Here is a 12630-nt window from a genome sequence, read left to right as displayed (position 1 = left end):
GCCCGACGCAGGGCTCGAACTCACGGACCGCGAGATCGTGACCTGGCTGAAGTCGGACGCTTAACCGACTGCGCCACCCAGGCGCCCCACAGGACCCATCATTTATCAAATATTCCTTAAGCAGTCACCACCAGCCAGGCTCTGATATCATAGGGTGACCAATGACCCTTGGATACCCTTCAGTCCTGGACAAATCAGGATAGTTGGTCACCTCTTTTATAGGGTATGGGTGCAATGGGTACAGCAGTGAAGGAAACACATGAGTCTCCATGTTGAAGGCGGATGCATGCTGGCAAGGGGACAGATGACGAAAGATTATGTATGGTGTCAGATGGTGGCACGCCATGGAGAAGCTGAAGCAGGATGACGGAGGGGGGTTGGTTGGGGGGGTCCTCCTGGAGAAGGTGACAACTGCTTCAGGACCTAAAGGAGGTGAGGGAGGGAACAACCAAGGGACACTGGCACAGAAGGAGGCTAGGAATAGGGTGTCACAGCGTGGGGGGCAGCTGCATGGGGACTTGAGCATCTGTAGTGAGAGAAAGCCCCTGGAGGTTTTTGGAGAGTGGGTGGCTGGCCCTGTTAGAGCTTCTAGGCATGGAGTGGTGTGCTTGCCCTATGGGGCTGTGACTAAGGGTGCAATTTACCTCCGCAGACAAAGAACCGGCGCTGCAAGCTGCTGCCTTTGGTGATGGCCGCACCCCTGAGTGTGGAGCAGGGCACTGTGACTGTGGTGGGCATCCCCCCAGAGACGGACAGCTCAGACAGGAAGAAGTGAGCCGGGTTCTGCATCTCCTGGGAGTTGGGATCTCAAGGGGTGTTATTGGCCCATGGGTTCTGCTGAGTTGGGTGATCTTTGCCCTCAACGCCACACCAAGGATAGCCTTTTCCACAATGTGGTGGGACTGTGAGGGTTTAAATATGTGGGCTGCAGGTTAGCCACTGAGCCTCTGCCTTACCCCTTGACTGGACTTTTGAATTCTTTTAGTTTGTTCAAGGCCTCCCAGACAAGAGTGTCTGGCTCTTCCAGGATCCAGAATGGACTCCACACCTACAGCGAGGTGTGATAAGGTATCCTGGCTCTGTGTGGCCTTGGGCAGGAACCCCAGCCCTTCCTGGGCCAGAACCCTCTTCTGAGGTACAAATGGTTTATACTGAAAATCTGAGGGGTTTCAGGTCAGCCACCCCAGAAATTAGGCTTCACCTGTAAGGATCCTTGAGACCAACTCTGTACAATGCCTTCAAAGCCTTCATGAGTGATCACCATCTTGTTGGGGCCTCACATTAACCTTTGAGGAGATCCAGGCAGTGTCTCCCATCCCTTCCCCCACCCCAGTGAGTCAGAGTCACTATTCACTAAATCCCCACTTCAGGCATTTGCCAAACATTTAAAAGTTTAGTTGTAAGAGCTGAAATACCAAAGATCATTCACTAGAGTGTGTGCAGGGGCGTGCACACCCAGGCTGCTGCCTGCCAGCACAGAGTTGCCATTCCAAAGTTGAGCTCACTTGCACCCCCATGGTTTGGGCAGCAGGTGGAGAATCCAGCACACCACCACCAGCACCCCCCCATCCCCCCCCACCCCCCACCTCCCGCATGCTGGCAGAAGCCTGCAGAACTGCTGTAGTCACCCAGACTGGGGTGGTGGCTCCCTGTCCTCCCTCAACCTTTTCTTTATTTAGTGTCTAGGAAACGTTTTGGACTTTCGTCAGTGGTGTACTTCTGCATTTTGTTTTCTCACCGAGTATCAGCCCTTTATGCACATTTTTTCAAAAGTGACTTCTAGCAGTAGGAAACCTGTTAAATGAAGGTGACAGTTTACCTGTCATCTTCTATTGGATATTCAGGCTGTTTTTAACTTTTTGTTATTGTGGACATTGTACCAGTGGGTTTGTGAATGCATAGGTTCATCTTCTTGTGCTTTTGAGAAGCTTCTCCCACCGTCTTCTAAACGTCTTCCCTGCATCTGTTGGGCTGGGTTCTCATTCTCCTCCTGCAGCAAGGTCAGGTTTTCTCCTGCCCACTCCATCCAGACATTGTATTGGCCAACAGGCAGGGCCTTGAGGGGCTCCCCAGTTCTCCCTGCTGCCCCCTTCATGCTCTGCATGGCCAGAGAGCCCTGTGACTAATCCCAGGGGCTATGTGTGACCATCCTTTGCCTCTCTGGCAGAGTCTCAGTGCTCCCCAACACATCCCAAGAGGTGACCTTGGTCAGATACTGAGTGACAGCTGGCAGCAAGACACCTAGCCCCCAAGTGGGGCAGCTTGGGGACCAAGGACCACTAGTGTCTTGTGCTCCTCAGTTTTCCCAGTTAGCTCTTATTGGCCTCTGCTGTGGAAGACGCTGGTCTTGGATCTGGATCAATCCTAGCTTTGGTTTGTGAGCTTTGACCTCCTTCTGTGTCTGCAAAGGCCATTTAGATAGCAAGTTGGGAGAGACAATGGACTTTTTTAAGACAAATGCTTCCATGTTGCTGGGCTGCTTTCCAAAGCTATGCCATGGGTCTTGGATTCAGTCATATGGGGTGGAGCTGGCCAGGGGCTCCTGGGCTGTGTTCCCAAGACAGCCAGCAAGCCCTTCCCCCACAGGCCACCACAGCTGCCTGCGTCCTCACTCCAGTCATCAATCTGTTGCTGTATGTGACTGTGGTTAGTGGTTCACTCTGGCTGGTATGCAGTCTCAAGTGAGAGTTGCCACAGAGGTTTGAAGCACTCGCCCCTCCTCTTCCTGTTCTCCTTGACTGTGACCAGCCCGAGTCCCTTCCCCGTGATGCTCTCCCTCCACTGCCAGCCCTTACTACCTGCAGCAACCCTGAGCCCCCAGGGGTTGGGTGTGCCTCCCTGCCGCACACCTGCACCCTTGATGCTCCTGCGCCCCTGAGTTGTGGCCGCACACTGTAGCCCGGCCCTGCAGGTTCCTCCCATCTCCACCCTGTGTGTGACCCAGCCTTGGCCGAGACTCCCATCCCAGCATGCCTCCCATTGAGCCTCTGCTTCTGTCCCAGCTGCCGGCACGGTGGCAGGCACGAGAGAGGCTACAGTCAGGGCATACCCTGGGAGGTGCCCAGGGACACTCATGCCCTGAGGGCTGAACAGGGTCCAGCTGGATGCTGAACAGCAGCAAGAGAAGGTGACTATCTAGTGAGTGTGGGTGAGACCTCAGAGGACAGTGGCCCAGGAAGGAGTATGAGTGCCAACAGGTAGAACCGGCGGCCAGGGAGGAGTCTGGGCCAAGTCTAATGTCTGTTCTGGGGACTTAGGAAGGTCCATTACAGTGGATGGGTTCCCAACAGACCTTTTATATGTCTGCAGCTTTTTTGGGCGGGCATTTGAGAAGGCAGCAGAGGGCACCAATTCTCGGACGCTGCACAACCATTTTGACCTCTCAGGTAAGAGTTTGCTGTACTGGGGCCCTTTCAGGGTCAGCGCTGGCCTTGAACTAGGGAAGCTGGCATCGCTAGAAATACCTTGCAAGCAGCCCTCATTTTTTTGGAGCCAGCCCCAGACCAGGTGGCTCAGGGAGCTCTAGGATGCCCCTGCCTCTGGTGGGCTCCCAGGGCAGAGAGAGAACGGGTATTGCCCATAGAGCCATAAGCCTGGCTTCGGCCTTACAGTCCAGCCCTTGAGACCACTTCACAAAGGAGTCCCGAGGACTGGCCTCTAGAGCCTCCTGGGCCAGCCTCACCCATCAGGGTCACCTGCCTCTTCTGTGGGTATGGAAACAGGGCTTATGGCAACCCAAGAGCACTGCCTCTAAGGCTATGCTGGCCACCACTGCAGGCCAGCAGCTCTTATCTGTGTTATCATGAAGGGTCCCACGTAGTCCTGTGACAGCCCAGGTACTGGCCCCACCCTTATGTTGCATGAACCCAGAGAATGGAAGAGCCCAGTCCAGGGGGTGGCTTTGCAAGCTGGCCAGTGCCCCCCACAACACCCCACAGTTTTCTCCATAGGCCAGCGTGGAACATGGTTGACATTTAGCCATATTTACTTTTTATTCTCACTGACAGATTTTTATTTTTTATTTTTTTTTATTTTTATTTTTTTCAACATTTATTTATTTTTTGGGACAGAGAGAGACAGAGCATGAACAGGGGAGGGGCAGAGAGAGAGGGAGACACAGAATCGGAAACAGGCTCCAGGCTCTGAGCCATCAGCCCAGAGCCCGACGCGGGGCTCGAACTCACGGACCGCGAGATCGTGACCTGGCTGAAGTCGGACGCTCAACCGACTGCGCCACCCAGGCGCCCCGACTCACTGACAGATTTTTAAGTAAAACAGACATGGTGACCCCTCACCCTTTGTATTAGTGTGCTCGGGCTGCCATAACATCATACGTAGACTAGGAAGTTTAAACAACAGAAGTACTTTTCTCACCGTTCTAGGGGCTGAAGTCCAAGATCAAAGTGTACACAGGATCGTTTTCTTTTGAGGCCTCTTTCCTTGGTTTGCAGATGGCCGTCTTCTGGCTTTGTCCTCACACAGTCGTCCCTCTGCGTCCCTCTGTCTCCTTATAAGGGCCCCAGTGAGACTGGATTAGGGCTCCCCCATATGACCTCATTGAACCTAAACACCTTCAAGAGCCCCCTCTCCAAATAAAGCACGTGCTGTCTGAGGCGCTGGTGGCTAGGCCTTCTACTCAAGAACTTGGGGAGAATATACTTCAGCCCATAACCCCCATCTGTGAGAAAGGACAGTGTCTTTCATCACCATCAGCTGATTTGTTACAATGAGTTCCTACCATCAGTGACCCAGTGTTTATCCCAGCTGCCTCAGTCATCTAAAGCCAGCTCTTTCATGCTGGGCCCACTTGGGCTGTGGCTCTATGTTGGGTGGGTTCAACCCCAGCAGCAGCACACACCAATGCGGGAGATGTTGGTGCTGGCTGGCCTGCAAGATGTCCCAGCTTCTCACAGAAGATTTGCGGGCTGGGAGTTACTCGGCTTCCCCCATGGGTGGAGAGCAGTGAGGAGGGACACGGCAGAGGGAGCCAGGCCAGCACCCACCTGGGTACACTGGGCCTGGGGTTCCAGATGGCTCACAGGACCAGGCTGGTCCAGTTTTGCCCTGTTTGATGAGGGTCCATGTGCTTGTCTGAGTCTGATGGCCCCCCAGAAATGGAGGCAGTTCACATCGTGTCCCCCTTGTGCAGAGGAGAGCACTGAAGCCGAGAGACTGGCCAGAGCAAGACTCAGGGCCTCCTGCAACCCATGATGGGGCAGGGCTCTGTGTCCAGCAGGATGGGAAGGCCTGTCTCTGCCTAGATCTTTTCTAAACTGTCACATCCCATGTCTCCCTTACTGGCTGTCACTGCCAATCTCCTAGCTGCCCAGAGGGTCCTCCCCATAGACTATAAGCCCAGCTAACCTCACTAACAGGGCAGCCAGCAGTTTCTGAGGATTAAATACAGACAGTGAAGTACAACCTCTGAGTTCAAAATTTTCCAGGCCTCAAGGAGCTGAGTACATTTTGAAATGTGCTGGAGGGTGGTTCCCATCTTGGATGACTCGGAAGAAGGAGTTCAAACACCCTGACTTGTTTTTCCTACTGCTCCCTCACCCTCAGCCCTACTCCTCCACCTCACGAAGTGTTTTTCTTTCATTACTTCAGTAATTGAACTGAAAGCAGAGGATCGGAGCAAGTTTCTGGATGCACTTGTTTCTCTCCTGTCCTGATGGTGAGATGTGGGGGAGGGGTGGGGTGCTGGAGAGTTCAGGGGGGCTCCCCAGAAGAGGCTGGGGGTGGCCCTGCCACAAAGCCAGCCTTGTTGAAGTGTAAAGAGGGCCCCTCATTCCCTGCTTTGAGTTTTTCCTCCTCAAGCCAGGCTTTTCTACTTGGGTTTCAGACCCAAGCAGTGTTCTAAGATTTGGGACCAACACATTTTTCCCAAGGATGTCCCTGGGCTGGCGGCAGTGCCACAACGGGGCATTTTTGAAAGAGCTAATTTCATTAAGCTTCCTGGGACTCCTTCAGCAAGAGCTGGCATTTACCCTCTCCTGACCACACTATGGGCTGGGCATCAGTGAATGAAATACAGGCCTCCTGGCACTGCCGGGAAAGAGGGTGACCCCTGTGGGCGAGGGGGGCAGGGGAGGGACACCTGGAGCTTTGCTGCTTTTTGCAGCATTGTATCAGGCTCTGGGCAAGAGCCCACAGAGGCTCCTATCTGGGCTCTTGTGCATCTGACTTAGGAGAAAACAAAGCTGTTGGCAGCCACTCATCAATAACTATAAAATGTCATCTCTGTGGGCCTGCACCAGCATGAGGCTGTCACTGGCAGTCCACAGTGATGCTCACCAGCTGGGGCTCTTTCCAGTGCCACTCATGCCATCTCTCTTGAAGGGCCCCCCACACAGTGGATGCTCACACCCAGCCCTGCATCTCCTTGAGCCCTGGGCTGGAGCCACTGCTGTGGTAGACAGGCCTTGTCAAGACTCTGAGGTAGGGGTGCCCTTGTTCTGGCCCAGGGTCTTCCCGCTCCCCCACCATCCATAGTGAGTTGGAAACTGTGGAGGTGCCTTTCCCCTGTCAGGGCCCCAGTGGGCTCTGCTGAGAATGATATAGGGGGTCTCAGGGACCCCACAGTCCCTCTTTCAGAGTAGGCTAGGGTATAAAGGGGCTCGTGTTGGGGAGGAACTTTGGACTCAGACCCTTCGGGTCTTCAGCAAGGTCTGTTGGGTACCTCACCAGGCTATGACGGGTTCCTCATCTGAAGTGGGGCTAACACCCCTTGGACAATGAGCACTGAGCCTTCAGATGGGGGCAGGGTATAAGTTTATGACCCAAATCAAAGGCTACAAGTGGGGGCTTTTGGGTGGGGGGCTGGTATTTGAAGCATACTCCTCCCCTGCGGCCTGCTCAGTGATGATGCCAGTGCTGCTGTGTGCCCTGCCACCATGACAGTGTGCACAGTGAGCCAGCCAGGAAGGTGGGTGGGGGGACAGTATGGGGAGACGTTCCAGGCCAGGGGAGAAACCTTGTGAAGGTACCACGGGGCTGAGACTGGACAGGGCACTGGCAGGGTCTGCAGGGCGATATAGTGGTGGAGGGCCATGAGGCCTTGGAGGTTCTCAAGCAAATGACAGCCTGGACCTGGCCAGTGGGCACTTCAGTTCTGGGGCGGCCCTCCACCCATGGTCACCACTCCTCACCTGTGTGAGTGGTGGAGGCTACTCAGAAGCAAGCCCAGCATGTCAGAGGCAAGGCCTGAGCAGTTTGCTTAATTTGGAAAGACATTAGAATTGTTTGAAATTTACTTTTTTTTTTTCTTTTCTAGAGTTTGATTTCTTCTGATGTGTCCTCCTTCTCCTAATTTATATTAACTGGGTTTTATTTAGACTATAAGTTATGGACATGGTTTTAGACACCCACAGTGGGTTTTTAATGGAATAAAATGTTTGTTTTAGCTTTGGTGCCTCAGTCTTGGCTCTGGTCATAGGGACAGCACTTGTTTTTGTCTTGAGCCTTCTGTGGATGTGGAGGAGCCTTTTCCTGTGTCCTGGGTAACCTCAAGGCCCAGCAGTAAACAGCATGTGGGGGGGCGGTAGCCTACAGGCTCCCTGGAAAGCAGGGGGTGGTGGATGTCGGGTGCCTCAGCACCTGGGCCTCTACATACTTCCTGCGCTGACCACTGCCCAGTGATGCCAGCCAGGACCTCACTCTGCTCTCCCATCACTTCTTCCTGTCCACTTGGCCTTGGCAACATCTCAAGCCCACCTTCTTGACCGTGTCCCCCTGCCAGGCCCACCCTCCCACAGCCATCTTACCCTCCAGCACCTCCTGTCCTGGCACCCCCATAGACACACAGCACCCCCAGGCTGCTGGGAGAGTCAAGCAGATAGCAAGGGCACAGTCCTCACCTGGGGAGGGTGTGGCTGGCTAAGGGGCCCTGGACGGAGATGGCTTAACTGGCATCCGGGTCACAGAAGGTTCGAGCAGGACAGGACCTTGGCAACTTTCAGAGTCTTCAGAACAGCAAGAGTTCTCAGTCAGGAGCTGTGTCATCAGTTGGTGGTCCCACTCTCCCAGATGTCCCCAGAGCCCTGGCAAGGGTTGAGGGAATCTGGAGGCAAGGAGGATGCCATTCCTGCCCTTTAGGTAAGAGAGAGCTGTTGACATAAGTGTCTGAGGCTATCTGGCTGTTCTGCCTGGAGTGAGGGTGCCAAGGAAGCAGGCTAGAGTGACACAGCCACCTGGGTGTGGTGCCTGGGGCCCTGGGCAGGAGGAAGCAGAGTGGTTTAGGTAGGCTTTAAGTTGGTGGAAAGCCCCAGTGGCCTGGAACTGAGGACATGGGTGGCCAGGTCTAAGGGTGAACTTTGGAAAGGGGCATAACCTTTGGAAAGGTTGGCCGCATTGGAGGCTGGCTCCTCCTGCCTGACCTCTAGTAAATGGAATGTGCTCCTGGCTGGCCTGGCATGAGTCAGGCAGCAGCAGCCTAACTCCTCAGGGCCCTCAAGCTGCCCACCTTGGCCATTCACATCATTGGGACTGTGCTGATGCCTGGGTCCCAAAGGAGTCAGAAAGCTCTAGGCTTGTGTGGGATGTAGCCTTGGGCCTGCACTCCTGGCCAAACACCAGTGTGGCTGGCCCCAGGAGTTAAGGACCTTTGTTTCAGCAGCCCCACCAAGAGCCAAGGCCCCAGATTCACACACTCTTGCATTTGAGGGTTGTTCTGTGGTCCTGGCTACACAGGCCCGGGGGGGCTACTGAGGACCTCTATGCTATGGGACCCATCTCGCTGCAGCTCATCCCATTGCAAGGAGCTCAGGCCACCCAATAGTTCAACTCACTGGCTCTGCTGCAAACCCTGGGATTCAGAGCAGTGTTCGTCGCAGCTGTCCTGAGCCCATATTCTTGGGTTCTTCCCTACAGTGGGGAGTCTGGCCAGGCTTGGGAGACTGCTTGCCACTGGATTTGGCCCAAGCATTTCTGGACAGGGTCCCCAAGGCCAGGGTTGGGGGCAGATGCCAAGCCTTTCTGCTGCCTGGGCTTGGAGCTCCTCCCTACAGACCCCTCCCTCCCCCCATCCACAGCTGTCTTTTGCCCTGGCCTTTGGCAGAAGTAAAACTGCTTTCATTCCAAGCACCTAGAATGGGGCTGGAAGCAAGGAGCTCTCAGTGACTGCAATAGATAACTCTGGTGTGCTCTGTTCTCCTGTGACCCCCCCCCCCCCAACCCCTGGCTTCCTGGCCCAGGCGAGTACTGGCTCCCAGGGGTCCCACTCACAGGAGGAAGGTTACACAGGGTGCTCCTGGCAGGGGCTGGCACAGAGGTGCTAATGGTCAGTACAACTCTGGGCTGGCTGCCAGGCCAGCTACATGAGTATGGGCCCTGCAGAGTCTGTGCTGAGACTGGCAGAAGAGCCAGGACAAGGGTCTGGAGCCTGGCCCGGGTACTCTCTCAACCTGCACAAGTGCCTCCTCCCCATAGCAACGTGCTTGTGGACCTACAGCTAGCTCTGCTGGAGCCAAGCACACATCCTGGAGTTGCCCGTTCCTGCTGCACTGTTGACTGAAAGGTCCCAGTCAGTGTTTTACAGATGTCTGGTCATTTGCTGTGATCCACAGATAGGCGAGCGCTGGTGGAAAACACCCAACCTGTGGTGCATGGAGCCAGGCCTCTCCTCAAAGCCAGCAACCTGGCAGCCCACCCTCAGCACTTCCTGCATCTGAAAATGCCACACTGGCTGGTGGCTGGGGGACCTGGGATGGGGGGAGTAATTTCCAACCTGCATCCTCTTCTGGGGTCTGCATCACCCTCCTGCCCCAGGCTCTTCTAACTACAGATCTCACCTTCCTGGGTTGCTATGAGCTGTAGCTATTTTTCCCACCCAGTGGGAAGGTGGTTGAGTGGCAGGGAGGACCAGGGATAAGGCCATACATCTTCTGGGTCCAGGGACAGCCCTGGGAGGTCTCCAAAAAAGCCTTTCAGGGAGGAGTTGGCGGGTGGGTGAGTGGATGAGGGGTGCTGCTGGGCACTTGCAGTGACTGGACAGAGGACAGGACACAGGTGGGAGGGTATTCAAACCATTTACTAAGCAAATTCTTACCCTCCCCCACAAGCTGCAAAGGAGGGCAGGGCCCTAGCTCCCCACGCAGGATCTAGTGCCCATAATCCTCTCCTGGGGAGCTGCCGGGGTGAGGCAGGGAGGTCCAGGCCAAGTCTTTCAAGGCCCCCTGGGCTCAGGCCCCGATCTTGGGGTAAAGGTCGGTTGTATACAGCCCTCCGGCAGTCCAGGCTGGGGTCCCTGGGCTTTCCGTCTGCCTGGCTGGAATCAGCAGGAGCCGCTGGGGAGGATGGCGGCATCCAAGACCCTGAGGGTTGGGGAGGAAAGCGGCATTTCGGTCCATTGTCCATTCAGCCTAAGGAACCCCGCGCCCCACTCACATCGGAGCAAGTTCTGCGCACCGAAAAAGAAACCGAGCAAGTCCTTCCAAGTGCGTGGCTCTTGTTCCGGGCAGGGCCCGGCTAGTGGCCGTAGAAGAGAACGGGCTGCGGGCGCGTGAAAGGTCTCAGTCGGCCGGTGCGCCGCGTCCAGGGGCAGAACCGGCCATTCCGCGGAGACTGTGCGCCGCACCACCTAGCATAGGCTGCGGTCCATGCACGACGCCCCTGGCCAGTCGTCCCGCTTGCGGGAGTGGCCGGGGTGAGGGGCCCCGCCGAGTCCAGCGCCCTCAGACGTAGTTCTTCTTGTCATAGTCGCCGCTGGCCGTGGGCCGCCGCGGAGCGGAGTACTTGACCGGGAAGCTGAAGTCGGGGCGGCCAGCGCAGACCCAGGCGCCGCAGCACACGAGGCCGCCGCCGCACATGAGCAGCGCCGAAGCGGCCCAGCCAATGTACAGCGCCGCGCCCAGTTCGTACTTCTGCGACATGGGCACGGTCGGGTCGTAGAACTCACGGACCACGATATTGGCGAACCAGCAGAGCGGAACCAGCGCCAGCAGCCCGCAGAGCGCGTAGAGGGCGCCGCCTGTGAGGGCCACGCGCGCTTTGGCCGGGCCTGGGGCCACGCAGGTAGTGCACTGCGCGCCCGCCAGGGTCACGAAAAGCGCGACGAGCGCCAGCAACACGGCGCCCACGGTGAGCGCCCGCGCCGCCTGCACCTCGGTGCTCAGCGCCAGCACCGAATCGTACACCTTGCATTGCATGTGCCCGGTGCTCTGCACCACGCACGACATCCACAGCCCCTTCCAGGTGGTCTGCGCCGTCACGATGTTGTGGTCCAGGAAGGCAGTCACCTGCCACATGGGAAGCCCGCACGCCAGGATCAGGCCCACCCAGCCCACCAGGCACAGCACCAGGCCGAGGATCTCCAGCGCGGCCGACCCCATGGCTGAAGGCGAGATGGGCGCCCGACGGCCCCCGGGCCTCCGGGCCTCCGGGAGAGCGCGGCGGTGCCTCGGTGGAGCGGCTTTGTAGCCTGAGAGGGCCCTGGTGCCTCTGCGCCCGGCTCACTGCCGGCTCACCGCCTCCCGTCCGCCGCTCCAGCAAGTCTGCTCCACCGCCTCAGACCTGCGGGCGCCTCCTAGGGGGGCTTCCCATTTGAAGGTTCGGGGGCGGACCCTGCGCTGCGGATCCAGCCTCTGGTCCGCGAGTAGCCAATCCGTGCACCGGCCGTCGACCCTCAACCAATCACAGCCACCCCCGGCATCCGGAGTTAGGGAAACAACTGCCTAGGGGGTAGCGGAGGGCGCGGGGACCACTCCTCTCCCGGCCGCCGCCCGGCTCTTGTCCAGAGCTGGCTCCGGACTGACCTGGGGTAGCTGGGCGCGCGCTCTGCGGGCCCCCACTCCCTGTGTCCCAGCCTCTCCATTTCAGGGAGCTGTATGACTGCACCAACTTCTCCGGCTACATCCAGGAATGAGCCCTTGGGAGGTCTCTACCACCCAAGCCAGCTCCACTGTACCCCTCACCATCATCGCCTTGCAGAGGCTTGCGTTGCAGACTCTTGTCCACCGACAGCTCCGCCTATTACTCCAGGAATCTCGCCCTGGAGTCCAGTCGCATCCCCAGTCCCTTCTCTGCACCTTTACTGCGCAGTTCCTCTCTGAGTCCTGGCACTGTGTCTCAGAGACCACAAGTCCAGGCAGGTGTGTGTGGGTCTCCAACCCAAGGTCCTGCCCAGCGCCACTGCCCACTCTGTCACCTTCCCCAATATGAAGCAGGTGGAACAGGGGCCTTTCTGCCGCCTCCGGAGACCCCCACTCTGCCCCTGTCGCCGGGGATTCCCGGACTTCCCAACCTTTGTGCTGGCTACTGCTCTCCCTGAGATGTTTTCCATCCCCCATTCTTTGAGGCCCAGCTCAAGCGACACCACTTTCAGGAAGTCCCCAGTGTTCTCCAGTGACTCAACAAACATGCTGTCCTCCTAGGAGCAGCCTGTGGCCGGGGGTTTGGGGGCGTCCTTTAGCCCTCAGGGAGGAGAAACACAAGGGACACAGAGGTGCTGTGCTCTGCCCTCCCACCAGTGGCAGTGGTACCCCTGGCACCCCAGGCCCCAGGCCACCCTCCCGGAAGCTAACTTGGAGTTTCCTGGCCAGGAGGAAGAGCCCCCATCCTCGCTGGAGGCGGGAGGCGCGGGATTTCCGGGCATTCTTCTGCACAATGGCCCAGCCGTTTTTCGAAAGGCCCGCT

At 57.1% G+C, this 12630-nt stretch overlaps 2 protein-coding genes across 2 annotated transcripts in view; one reads left to right on the top strand and one right to left on the bottom strand.

The window, feature by feature from the left end:
* The window catches only part of CDC45 (cell division cycle 45), a 33800-nt gene extending 26398 nt beyond the window's left edge, over nucleotides 1-7402 (top strand). Inside the window, exons 16-19 of the mRNA XM_086682264.1 lie at nucleotides 653-771; nucleotides 3310-3386; nucleotides 5608-5674; nucleotides 7274-7402. Of these exons, the coding sequence (XP_086538390.1) occupies nucleotides 653-771; nucleotides 3310-3386; nucleotides 5608-5672 (261 nt within the window). The 3' untranslated portion in view covers nucleotides 5673-5674; nucleotides 7274-7402. The remainder of the gene's footprint in view (nucleotides 1-652; nucleotides 772-3309; nucleotides 3387-5607; nucleotides 5675-7273) is intronic.
* A 2607-nt stretch (nucleotides 7403-10009) lies between these two features.
* CLDN5 (claudin 5) lies at nucleotides 10010-11524 on the bottom strand. Its single transcript, XM_025933402.2, has one exon. It carries the CDS (start codon nucleotides 11325-11327, stop codon nucleotides 10671-10673), a length of 657 nt encoding a protein of 218 aa, XP_025789187.1. The 5' UTR covers nucleotides 11328-11524; the 3' UTR covers nucleotides 10010-10670.
* Between the last annotated feature and the right edge of the window lie 1106 nt (nucleotides 11525-12630).

This window comes from Puma concolor, chromosome D3 (assembly GCF_028749965.1).
Source record: "Puma concolor isolate L17-30 chromosome D3, mPumCon1.1.hap2, whole genome shotgun sequence".
NCBI classification, from domain to species: Eukaryota; Metazoa; Chordata; class Mammalia; order Carnivora; family Felidae; genus Puma; species Puma concolor.
The sequence above is the reverse complement of the archived record's forward strand: the minus strand, read 5'-3'. Positions and strand labels throughout refer to the sequence as shown.